This window comes from Glycine soja, chromosome 13 (genome assembly GCF_004193775.1).
Source record: "Glycine soja cultivar W05 chromosome 13, ASM419377v2, whole genome shotgun sequence".
Lineage (NCBI taxonomy): Eukaryota > Viridiplantae > Streptophyta > Magnoliopsida > Fabales > Fabaceae > Glycine > Glycine soja.
Genome location: NC_041014.1, coordinates 30,824,143 through 30,837,344, shown reverse-complemented (window position 1 = coordinate 30,837,344; position 13,202 = coordinate 30,824,143). Strand labels below are relative to the sequence as shown.

General features: G+C 32.6%; 1 protein-coding gene across 2 annotated transcripts; it reads right to left on the bottom strand.

Annotated features, from left to right (window-relative positions):
• Positions 1 to 445: 445 nt before the first annotated feature.
• On the bottom strand, positions 446 to 7,160 carry LOC114381923. Of its 2 annotated transcripts, none has more exons than XM_028341150.1 (7): positions 6,720 to 7,160; positions 5,949 to 6,255; positions 5,728 to 5,833; positions 5,374 to 5,494; positions 4,490 to 5,224; positions 1,914 to 3,783; positions 446 to 1,260 (listed from the first exon to the last, which is right to left on the bottom strand). In XM_028341150.1, exons 2-7 carry the CDS (start codon positions 6,142 to 6,144, stop codon positions 827 to 829), a joined length of 3,462 nt encoding a protein of 1,153 aa, XP_028196951.1. In that variant the 5' UTR covers positions 6,145 to 6,255; positions 6,720 to 7,160; the 3' UTR covers positions 446 to 826. The 2 variants fall into 2 exon arrangements, with proteins under 2 accessions (XP_028196951.1, XP_028196952.1); XM_028341151.1 differs by having other exon boundaries at positions 5,949 to 6,218.
• Positions 7,161 to 13,202: the final 6,042 nt, after the last annotated feature.

The window sequence follows — 13,202 nt, the reverse complement described above, 5'->3', positions numbered from 1 at the left end:
TAGATACCAAAAGCAAAAATTTAAAATGCCACATGGTACAATAAAAAAAATTAGATAATAAATTGAAAAAGAATATATCACAAGTATGAAAAACATATTTAAGAAAAAAAATTATTATACAGAAAGTATAAAAATAATCAGTTTTTTTTTTTTTTGTAAAATCACTTCAAGAATTTGATCCAATATATTTAATAATTTCACGGTATGTTTATAGAGATACACCCTCTTTCTCCCCTTTGTTCATTTTTAAAGCATTCATTCTCAAAATAAGTCATTTGATAAATTGTCTAGGGGCAATGCTACAATGTTATCGGAGTGAGAGGTGCGAGAGAAAAAAAACAAATAAACAAGTGGATCTTCAATCTACTTATGGTGGACAGATTGTTCAGTGTTTACTGACCTGCCTGCACGTGGATGTTTGTTCACTCACTCAAGTCAAAAGGAATAGGTATTAACTAGCAACAATGTAATGAATATGAATGCTTTTCTACTTCACACTTGCTTTGATGGATCACTTAATTGAGATGGAAAATAACAAACAAGAATGCAGCAAGTGGAGGGGGCACATCACAGTCCTCCAAAATGCCTCTTAACTTATGGCCTACCAACAAAAAAAAATAACTTTACAATCATGTCAAACACAACGTGGCATTTGTTACAAAATATATTAGAACCAACACAAACCAATTGGCAGTGGTTATTATCCCAAACAGACTTCAACCTAGAACCATAAATGCGCAAGCACTTGACTTGGCTCCCATGTAGGGCCAAAGGGAAGTGCAGAAATGCTGCCAGGAATTGTAGGTACAACTTGAACATTGCTCTCTCACATGATGATGCAATTGCACTTTGATTCAAGCTTAGGGGGCTTCATACTATCTACCTTGTTAGGAAGCCCAACATTGTGCGTGAAAGACTCATCAATATTTTCATCATTCTCAGTCTTGCCAGAAGGGATTTTGACATCAGTTTCCACCCTCCTCTGCTTGGTCTTGGTCTTCTGGGATTTCAACGTGCGCTTGCTGGTAGGTCGGTTGCGACTATCCTTTCTATCAGAATTGGCTTTGCCCAACAAGGTCACAGTTGGTTCAGAACCTTCAAATGGGTTGGAGCATTCCTTTTCCGTTGCTATTGTTGCAGCCTTATATGCAAGATCATGGACAATGGAGCTGCAAAAAAGGATTGTATCGGTTGCCTCTTCAAGTGTCAGGCTTCTAGTGTTGCCTGCACCTTGACACTCAACTGTAACTGTTGATCCCTCTGGCATAAAGCATTAAAGAACTGTTACAAAATGGCCATGTACTAATATTTTTTCCAAAGAAAGTTTAGCAGATAAAATATGTTGCAAGCACAAAAGACAATGTAAAAAGAGAAGAAGAATATTTAGCAATAGAAAACTGAAGAGGCATTCTTTGCTCCATGAACTACATATAAGTTAAGGTTCCCCACAACGATAAAAATATAAGTTCGGCTATCATCATTGCTTGTGGAATCCTCACTAAAATGACCGTAAATTACAATTGCATACTTCTTTAAAAAAAGTAAGATGAAAGACAACAGAAAGTCTTACTCTTAACAAAGAAGTTAGAAACTAGGTTAATATTATTGCATGTAACATGCCGAGGACACACATGAATGAACATCATAATACAAAATGTAAACATATATCACTGATTTTACATTGCATAAAATGAATAAAGTTTTCCAAAATATTCTAACTATCCATTCAAGACACAGATTTCTGAGATTAGACTGTTATTCTACAAATTGATACATCTCATAAGATTGCTCAAAATGTATGGTGTACCATGTATGCATAAACAAGTGCATCTCTAACTGAAGAGTGAGAGGCTATTATTCTCGCCTCAAATGTAATATCTTTCATTTGAATATCAATACAGTAAATATCATACCAATGCGATGGGACTCGGAGACATTGACCTCTGAAACAGAAACAGCATGACAATCATTGGAAGGTTCCCGAAAGTCATCAAGGATGCTCTTTGACAGATCATCATTCGCCATGCCAATATTATTCTCACAATTGTTTTCCCCTTCTATTTCTGATTCAGTAATTGTGGAGCAGTTAGTTGTAACCAAAGCATCCAGTTCATTAACATTGGAATTCTGCACATCTTGTTTGTCATGACTGGATAATTCCGGAGCCTTAGCTGAAGTTTCTGTGTCTGAGACATCCCTGGCATTATTTGGATTATCATCAACATTTTCAGGTGAAATACAATCCTCATGATTTTGAAATGAAGTGACTAAATTGTCATCAGCCTGACTCAAAAGTTCTGAGTTGCAAGCATTATTTACTCTACTACTATCATCATGTTCAAATTTATCTTCCTCCACAACTAAATCAGTTGAAGAAGCATCAATTACGTCCGCCACTGTATTTTCCGAAGCTTGCATTTCTTGCAAAACTCGGGGAACCTCCTCTACAGAGCCACATTCTGTACTGCCAGAAGTCTCTCGAGTTGCAAGACCTAACTCTTGGCGAGAATGGATTGAAGCTCCAGAGAAAGATGAAGCAGTGCTTGGAGGCTTGATCCTTGAGTCATATCCACAGTCCACATCCAATTTCCTTCCACTCAACTGCCTTTGCACACGAAACTCTGTTTGCCTACTTGAGCTGAGATCAATTGATGATGAGGCAGAATAACTACCAGGTCTAGTTGAGCTTCTAAAACTGCTTACACTGTCTCTTGCAAGAGACAGATCATCGTAAGATATGGTCGTGGCAGTAAAAGTCCTGCCCTGAACTACAGGTCCTTTATTGCTGCTAGACCTTTTCAGCAATACAGAAATGCCAGTGCCTTCCATGGGGTCCATGTTCAAATTAGGGCGATCACTGCGGTGATGCTGATCCCCAAATTCAATATCAGGCTTCTTGTAATCAACTCCTGATTGGTTCATCTCAAGCTGGTTGCCAGATGTCTGCCTACCTCCATCCGTCAATGAATTTGGAAGAGGACTGTTTTGTGAGTGATCCTGGTTTAGTTCACGGCAAGAAGTTTGATTTTCCTCAGCATTTTGTTCACCATGGGGAAACCTCAAGTTACCCATATTAGTCTCTTGAGGCAATTCAGATGCAACCATTAGTTGATTTGTTTCAGGTAATGATTTTTCTTCTTTTGGCATGTTTGTTGTAATCAATGAAGAGTTTTCAGATACTGCCAAAGTTGTCTCAGGGATGATGACTCTCAACAATGTGATCTTACATTCTGGACAAAGCCCAATATTCTTCTCAGGTTGATTAGTGACCTCATAACAACAACCACAATGAGAACAGAGTGCTGTATTTTCAAAACTACCAGTTTCAGAAATGTCACCTTTGGCATGTGAAATTTCTGAACTTTCATTAACTCTAGTGTCAATACGAATGTGGGAAATAGAATCCTCAGATTCAATCGGACCAAAAACAGTCTTGGGATTTCTGGTTTCACTTTGCAAGATATCTACTGATTCCCTATTCATCTCTTGCTTAATGTTTGCATTTAATGCATCAATCTTATCAAAGGCAAACATTTCTTCATGTATATCAGGATATAATATCTTATCAACTTCGTTTGCCATATCATCTTGATTATGGTCACTCCCTTCAGTATCCAGTGCAAAAGTTGTACCTTGATCAGAGCTCGCATTGCTGCTTGTTGTAACAGATGAATTCCTAGATACAAGGGAACGATGTGCAGAATTTGCTTTTCCAGCATAAAAGGTTGTACTTGGAACACTAGATAAAAGTGGTCTGAACATGTTCTGAGGAATTTTTCTATCCTGCATAGCATATTAATGGTAACAAACAAAAGTGAGTATTTTGATTAAATCTGACTATTATTAAAAAGATGTTCAAGAAGTAAGTGTGGCAATAGGGAATTGGAAAATTTGCACGGGTGTAGACCCAATAAAAATTAGAAAACCAAGTTTTCCTTGTTAACATGTTCACCTAACTTTGACTTCTTTGCTACAAAGATCAGCAGAGGTTTCAAAGTGTCATGTCAGCACACATAAAAACCCAGTTATAGTGACCATGTTAGTGCAAGCATGTTATATCATATGCAGGTCCACAAACAAAGTCGAAGATAACTTAATAAGAAGCCATTAGCTTGGAGTATTTGTCTAATGAATCAAATGTAATTTAAAAATAAATTTACAAAGGACATGCACCAGAAATCGAGCATAAAAAGTGCAAATAAAAATGTAGGTATTTTGAAGATTGGCAGCTCAAAAGGATGGTTATATTGGTTAACTTTCCATTTTGTAACCTGGTACACATCAGAAGGGGTGTGTGCAAAAAGGAGACTGTGTTTTTGTACATAGGATAGAAGGATAGAGAGAGAGAGAGTTGGCAGAGGCACAGGAAACTACCTTAAAAGAAACTAATTCTCCAATTGCATGAAAATTAAACACACTGCATGGTTGCCTGCCAAAAAATTGGCAGCAAACCAAAGAAATTGTTTTAAGTGATTAGATAAAAAAATACCATTTGCCGGATAGCCGAATCGAATGACCTTTTAGGAGCAGAACTTGGGGACGCAATCCTGGCTGGTTTCTTGGAAATGGCAGGAGTTCTGTTGGTTGAAAATGACCCACCCCTTCTTGAACTCAATCTGTCCAAGCTACCCACTGTGATTGATTGCAGAGACTCTAGATCATCATCACCAGAGGATGCAATGGAACCTTTGCTGCGTGAGCTAAATTGGTCTCGATCATGACTACTACTCCTAGAAGCAGTTGGAGACATTGATTGCCTACTGAATTTGGAGGTAGACTCCCTACTATTTCTGGATGCCGGAGATGAACCCCTCACATAGGATGCTGGTCGATCAGCCAATGAAGTACGGAGATTGGGAGGAGCTTCAGAAGAGAAGCCGGGAATATTAGTTTGCCATGCCCTTATCTTCGGTGACGCAGAGTTTCCACGATTTGTCTTGACTGGGGAACTTCCCCTAACTCCAGATGAGACTACAGAACCACTGGAGCCAGTGCTCATCCTCCGGGGAGTATAGGTTGACTTAGAAGCAGGTGCCATGGACTTACTTGGAGGTGGAGATGGTCTTCTGGATGGAGTGGCATACCTCACACTTGGGGTTGGGCTGGAATTTGGCAATGACGAAGGCCTTCCCCTTGATTGCAATGTGTTAGTTCCTGATCGAGGGGATGGACTTAAACGATTTGGACTTGCACTGCCCCTACGGCTTTGGTAACTTTTATCCATCTGAAACAGGAGGGCATCCAACATATGATGAATGATAAGTATAAGCACAACATTATTTGAGATGAAAGAAAAAGAAATTCAGAGGAATTTTTTTCCTAAAAATATAACTACAGATAAACATAACTGTATAAATGTATTCAAAAGCTCACCGTAGAAGATCTCGATATGGAAATGGGTTTACTCTGAGGCCTTCCTCTGCTTCCAAAACTGCTCAGCGGTGGCTCATCATCTAACGAAGGAAATAGTGGTGTGTCTGGGGGTGTTAATAACCTTTAAAATGAATGATACAGACATGGCATCAGTGACGAGTAGAAATGAATTGATGCACATCAAGTCTCAAGCTTTGTGATCAAGAAACATGAATTATTATCCAACCACATTAATGCATTATCAACATGAAATAAAGATAATTGCACAGTTAGAATCAGAATTGTATAATCTGAACACGACACACATAATGCAATTTAACAGAGCAAAATTGAAACATATGAAATATGACCTACCAGTCGTAATCATTCTTGTCACCATCATTAAGCAACTCACTGGATTCCCCTCGACCAGGAATGGAGATTCCAAGGTTGACATCAGAAATATGTCTCAACTTTGTAGCTGTATAATAATAGCCCAGACAAAAGGTAAATAAAAAAAATGCATGAATATTACCCAAATGCAGCAACCAAAAATGGAAACATTCTCTTGATAGTATGCAAGTCAAGAAAATTACTGAATGAGTCTTCCAAGTCATCCGACGACTGAAGCAAAAAGCTATCTTTCTCTCTGATTTGCATTTCATTGAACAAAGCAAGATCATCGTCCTTCTCCCGGAAAAGCAATCCACTTTCAAGACTGCGCCCCCGCTTGTGACCATCAGCTCTTGGCTCTCTACCAGGAGAGTATCTCAATGCCGGGGAAGGCGGCATCTCCACTATCAAATGCAATCTCAGACAAGTGTCACCCCAAGCTCTCCTCCACACAAGCCAAAACAGAAAACCTTCTACACCCCAACGAGCAACCCATAATTAAGCTCAACACTACAACAAATTTAAGCACCAACAATCAATTTCAGCCAAAAAAAAAAGCTTCTATCACCCATTTGCTATCTTCTCTTGGTTCATTAAATTTGTTGAATAGCTTCCCCAAATACCCAATACACATTGCCATCACACTGAGTCAATACGAATGAAATGCAAATTCGGCATATTAAAAAAAAGTGACTCGTGGCAACAACTGTACCATTAAAAATGCAGTGCCTCCTCAGCATCATTCAATTCATATGTGCAGCAAATATCCAAAACCAAATTGACCCCGAAACCCTAAAACATTTGCCAGTTACAGATCCCAATTGTGGGGTTGAGAGTTAAAAGGGAACCTAATTGACACCCGAAATTCAAGTATGGGACCCACCAAGCCTCCATTGAAATTGAAAGCAAGATAGTAGTAAAATTGAGCACTGGAAAAAAAGTAGGAGTAGTAGTAGCAGTTGGGCTTGACTTACCAAATTCCCAAGTCAAAATTGCTTCAAAGAGAGTGCGGAATGTGGAAGAGTTCGCTTAAGATCCCAAGTTCGAAGATAAAAACAGAGCTTAAATGCCAATTACAATGCGACGAATGTTGTATCAGACACTCGGATCTATAGCATTCATGGCTATGTCCGAATGACCAAAGTACAGATCGAAAACTAGAGTGATCCAACGGTTACAAAAACGCAATCAAGTAAAAATAAAAAATAAAAAATAAAAACAAATAAATTCTGTTCTATTACTCTCTCTCCCTCTCTTCTCAAATTCTTTTCCTCTGCCTATTAAACAACACTCACAATTATAGAGTGGAAAGAATAATACCCAAAACCTTTGTTGTCCTTGGATTTTGCTGCTTCCCTCAACAGCAAGCATCCAAGTTCTTTCTCTACCCTTTTTCCCTTTCTTTTTAGTTTTCTTTAATCTCTTTAACATATCAAGATACTTCCCATATTAAGTCAGATAGTTTTAAGAATTTAATAAAAATATATTATTTTTACCCTTTTTTCTGATCACAAATTATCATATGTTAAGTTTATTAACAATAGGAACTAATCCTTAATTAAGGATACATGTGAAAAACTATAATAAAAAAATTGAATTTTTGTTAACTTTTATAATAATTATAATTCCAACAAAATATTACAAAATGAATTGACATTTGATGATACACAATCACGATGATGACATGCGATAAACTCTTGTGGTAGGCACTTGTAAGGACTCCCATGGTCTAGTTAGAGATTAAGAGTTGTTCATCCATCAAGTTTATTTAAGTATCTTGATTTTGGCAGAAGGGTTCGTTAGACAGTTTGGGATCACGTAATTAACGTGGTGAGGATGAGTCATGTGGATCTTATTGAGGGGCAAAAGTGATGAGATACCACATGTGTTATGAAGGATAAAACGTTTATTAACGCTAATATATCTGGTGGGATCATTATGAGATATAGTTTTAAATAATTATCTTAAAAATTATACATAATATTTTTTATTAATTAACAATATAAAATTTGTTATGCTGACCATATAAATTTAATCTCTAATTTTAAATGATTGTCAATATTATATCATCGTTTGATGTTATCTTCCGTGGCAAAACTTAGGACAAAAATATTCATACGTGAAGGTTTATTTCGTGGTTGTTAATTATATGTAACAGATTCCAAACATTATTTGACAACTGTAACAGATACATTATTGTAAACAACAACAAAAACATTAAGGATCGAATATCAACTCAGTCCAGTTTTATTTAGCCAACATTCATTAACTTAGTTGTAATAACAATAAAACAATATTACAACTATAAAAGAGGACACGTAAAACAAAAAATAGAGACTATAATAATAATATGAAGACATAATGTAGCAATATAATATTACTGAATTTATCATACTATGTCTTGACTCAAAATAGAATAATAGCCAATGAAAATATAATATTTATGACAAAAAAAAATGTTTTCTATATTTTATTTTGAACCGTGTTATATGAAATGGAAGCTAAAACAAACTAAACTCGGAAGTCGATAAGTAAATTATTTCACAGTTTATTTGTTTATTCTTAGAAATATTAATCATGAGAATATAATGTGAGAATGTTAATTTTGGATTTTTTTTTTTTTTTAAAATGTGATATATCTAGTAATAATTATTTTATATTATCTTACAATAAACATAGAAATAAATTTTTCTAATCTCATATTTTCAGGAATATAAAAACAATCTGTGAAACAAATTAAATGCCGCAATATATTTAACGCTATATCTACTGCACTTATATACTCTTTTTCCAATTAAAAGTTAGGCACTTATATGTCTGTATGTTACGCGGAAATAATACTTCGTTGAAACTTGAAAGCTTATATTTTTTGTATCCAAACAATGTATCTAAATTTAAAAAAAAATTGCAATTTAGAACACTAAAAAATTTAACCGAACAAAAGGTAATTTTACTGAATTGTATGAAATTAAAGTAAGAAATGCATTAATTGTTTGTTTCGAAAATATCTTCATCTTTTGTTTGTTGCTTTGTGCTCTGCCGTGAATACTCAACAGTGACGTGCAGAAAGAATCTCATTTCCGTTTGTAGATAGATTATTAACATTAAGTACAGTAGATGAAAGGTATTCTTCATACACTTATTGGTGCTCTACGTGATCTTTCATTATTTCTTAGCTGACAATGGGTAACAAGTTTTTTGTTACAAGTATGGTTAAGAGTAGTGTCTGAAAGTGAAGAATTGGATAAAGTGCATGTAAAGTTGGCCGGATAGGATTATCAAGCAATTTTCAAAACCATCATTGAGTATATCTCTTCCTTTTCTTCCATGATTAGTTTTTATAAAGTACTTTTTTTTATTAAATTTTACAGTATTGCCACTGATTATCGAGGTAGATGTCTTTTCGTTTTCTTCATTTTTTATTGCCAGAATAAATTGGATTTTTTTTTTTAAAAAAAAGTACTTTCATAGACTGGTATATTTTTTTTTTGGGTAGAAATCATAGATGGTATGTGATGGTTGTCAAACGTTGCATTAATGCCTGCGGCGCGTTCCAACTTGTAAACAAGATTTGGACCCTCCCATTGTATAATGGCAGCACACAAGCAATAAGATTTGGAATTGATTGCGATGAAGTTCTGGGACAAATTATTGAATTTCACACCAAATTCAATAAATGTTACATTGACAGATTTTGGCACGTTCAAAACCCCAAAATCTGAAAAGGAAGGGAAAATATTGCGTTGTTAACGTTAACGAATTAATAAAAAATATTAAAATTTATACGAAAATGTATTAAAAATTGTAGTGAAAATATACTAATAATAGTAATTTCACTTGCTGTAAAAAAATAGTAATTTTCACTTTTAACTAAAACCATCTTCAGCCACGGAAAGAAGTGATCCAAGTAGCAAACATGTAATACAATAATTAATAAATGAGCCAAATGTTTTTTATTCGCCAATCTAAACAAAAAACTCCACCAAACAAACATTGAACTATCACGGTCAGTGGCATCATTTTAGTGAGTTTTTTAAAGAAACAAAGTGATATGTCTTAATTAGTTTAATTTGAGTTAAAGATTCTTTCTAACAAAATCCTAATATTTTTATATAGTGCCTAAATGGGTGCTAAACCAGAAAGCCAACAAATAACAAATTTGGAGAGGAAAGGAATAAGGAGTGGATATAATTTTGTGGGACAACGTGGGATAAAGTTAAAATAACAACAGAGTTATCATTAACCAATATATATAGCTAGTCATGCACTCTAGGTCCCTAAGGCGAAGATTATCGAATTATGTCACTTTAATTGGTTGGTATGATGTAGGAAACTTAAAAGGCTACATGCTAATGATTCAAGTGCTCTCTCATCAATATGATACTATGGTTGGTTCTAATTCTAAACACATTATCCAAAATAATTTTAAATTTGGTCATTCGCAAGACAAATGAATAATCAATTTTTCTTAAGTACAAATGAATATTCAAGTTAACTCTTTTTTTTTCAAGTCTTTGAGCCCATTGACCACATTATAGTCATCAAATTATTACAAAGTTAATTAAGTTAATTCCCTTTTAGGTTGAAAAGTTGAAAATTTATGAGTTAATTAATTTAATTCCCTTTTAGTTATTAAACTAATTTGATAGTTTATAAGTTGAAAATTAGAAGTTGGAAAATTAAAAATTTATAGGTTATATTTGAAGTTGGAAGTTGAAAATTAAAAAACTAATTTATTAAATTACAAATATTTATTAAAACTAACCGTTGAAAGAACTGAAAATTGTAAAATGACATAAAAGTGATCAAATAACAATTTATTTAAAAATGGTAATCATAAAATTTGATAATATGATAAAGATAAAAAAGAAAAAATATAAAAAACTAAAATTTAGCATTTTTAAAAAATTTATTTGAAGTAGCATTTTAAAAAATATTAAAAGAAATTTGTTTGCCAATAGTTAAATGAAATTTTTAGTTAATAAAAAAAATTAAAAATTGATTAAAATGTCTTAACGAATATAATCTTAATTGAAAACATTTAATAAAATTAACTGATAAATTAGTTTATCAAATAACATAAAATGACATTTAATACCTATAGCATTTCAATTTATGTTAATAATTCATCATTTAAAAAGTATGATAACAATTTTGTATTACAGAAGAATAGTAAAGATTTGATGCTTTTACTTGGAAAAAAATAATATAAAAATGAGTGCAAATAAGGGTACATTTAGCCTAAACTATATATAAATGGGTACAGATTAGGGTATGCGTGGACAAAAAATAAAGTTTAAAATCGAGGGGACAAAACCCATCAAAATGCAATTTGTAAATATTCTTTTATCATGAGACAATGCCATATGCATTGATTAATCATTAATGATTTAGACTTCACACCTTTTCTGTTTTAGCTATAACAGTAGCTTGAAAATCATTCTGAGTCGTGGGTAACTATTTTAGCATGTTTTTAGTGAATATTTACACATTTAATTGTAAATTATCTCAATTTTGTAAAATTATTACTTTTAGTTAAAAAAATATTTTTATAAAATGAAGTGATTAAAATTTATGAACTTTCATTTAAAAAGTAAGTTTTTAATAAATTGTAGTGTAAAATTATCACCTTATTAAAAAAGTTACTTTAAAATTACCTCCTCTTAACAATAATTTTAGGATTAAAATCTCACTAGAGACTCGATACAATGACAAAACTAAATACTCGTGAGACAATGAATTAATGGTATTTTTTTTAGGTCTGATATGTTTTCTTTTCCTTTATTGAATAAAAAATATAAAAAAGGTAAAAATACTTTTTAAAATAAAAAATTATTTTATTCTATATTTGTATTCTTTCTTTAATTTGAATTTCAATTTTTTATACTCTATTTTGTTCCCACCTCTCAAATTTAACATTAATACAAATATGTAAGCTCACTTTGGAGATGCATAACTATGTTTTAGATGTAACGAACATCAAACCAAGTATATGTTTCAACCTTCGTGATACTATTTTGCGCGGTGTTTCCTGGCCAAGACGCTAAGACCAACTGCTCAAGTTCAATAATATTAAATCTTTTAAATAATAGGTTAAATTACAATTTTAATTCCTAAATTCTCACATTCATAATTTTGGTTGTCTTATATTTTAATTATAATATTTGGTCCCCAATTTTATAAATTAGTAATTCTGCTCCTTATTATTAATAAATAATTCTAATTAATTGAGTTATTAAATTAATCAAAATCATTTATTATTAAAAAAAATTGAATAAAAAAGTTATTAATTCAATTTTTTTACAATATTATGTCTTTTCTTCGTAAACATCTATTCTATCTTTTCTATCACACGTGACTCCTCCACAGATAATAACATCTAATTAGAATTAACAGTCTTTTATTAAATATTTTTAATAATTAATAATTATTTTTTAATTTATAATTAGTTTAATATTTTTAATAATCATAATTATTAGTTAATAATTTATTAAAATGATTAAAATTATAAATTTATAAAATTAAAACAGTCAAATATTACAATTAAAAATAAAAATACAAAACCAAAATTATAGATTTAGAAAAACTAAAGAGTACCCAATTCGACCTAATTAATACATGCACCTTCGTGGTTGTATGTGGAAAATATTTGGTACCAAAAAAACGACGTCAGAAGAATTTTAAGAGATAAATGCTCATCGATGTTGACATAGCATATGCTCGCTAGCTTATGCACGAATGCTAATAGATGTAAAATTGACTTTTATCGCTGGATTGCACATATTCATAGATCTTCCAAAAAAATTGTATTTGTCAATTTGTCGTCATTCCCTCTCTTCATAGGCATTTGTAACATCAGTAAAAAAAAATACATTATTTAACAATGTGTTTCTCGTGTAAAAATAATAAACGGACAATTGTTAGAGTTTTATTTTTTGTTGAAGACTCGAAGTTGACACTTTACTGAGTAAACGACGCCATTTGACTTGGATAAACAAAATCCCGTTCTCTCTCTCATGCATTCTTCATTTATTCGTAAATTGTGTAATGCATTTAGCTTTTTTCATAAAAAAGAAAAGAAGAAAGAAAATGCATTTAAACATCTAGGAAGCTTCTGATCTATTGAATAATTTCCTTAAAGTGTAAAATAAATAAAAAACCTAGCATCACACAATCCTAACCTCCTAAGACATCTTTAACGAGAGTTTTGCATGTGTTTCTTATATATAAGCAACCGTATTTTACATTTATTTTTCCATTAAAGCTGGTTCCGTTGCTTGCAGAAGAAAAAATTTCTTGTAGAATATTATTTGAGAGAATGAGAGAGAAAGAAATAATGAAAAGACTTTTTTATGAATAATTTTTATTATAAAATAAGAATAAACACCTCTAATAACTAACCCATTGGAGGAAAATTTAACTTGAGTTATTGACTGGTGTGATGACATATGGGACGG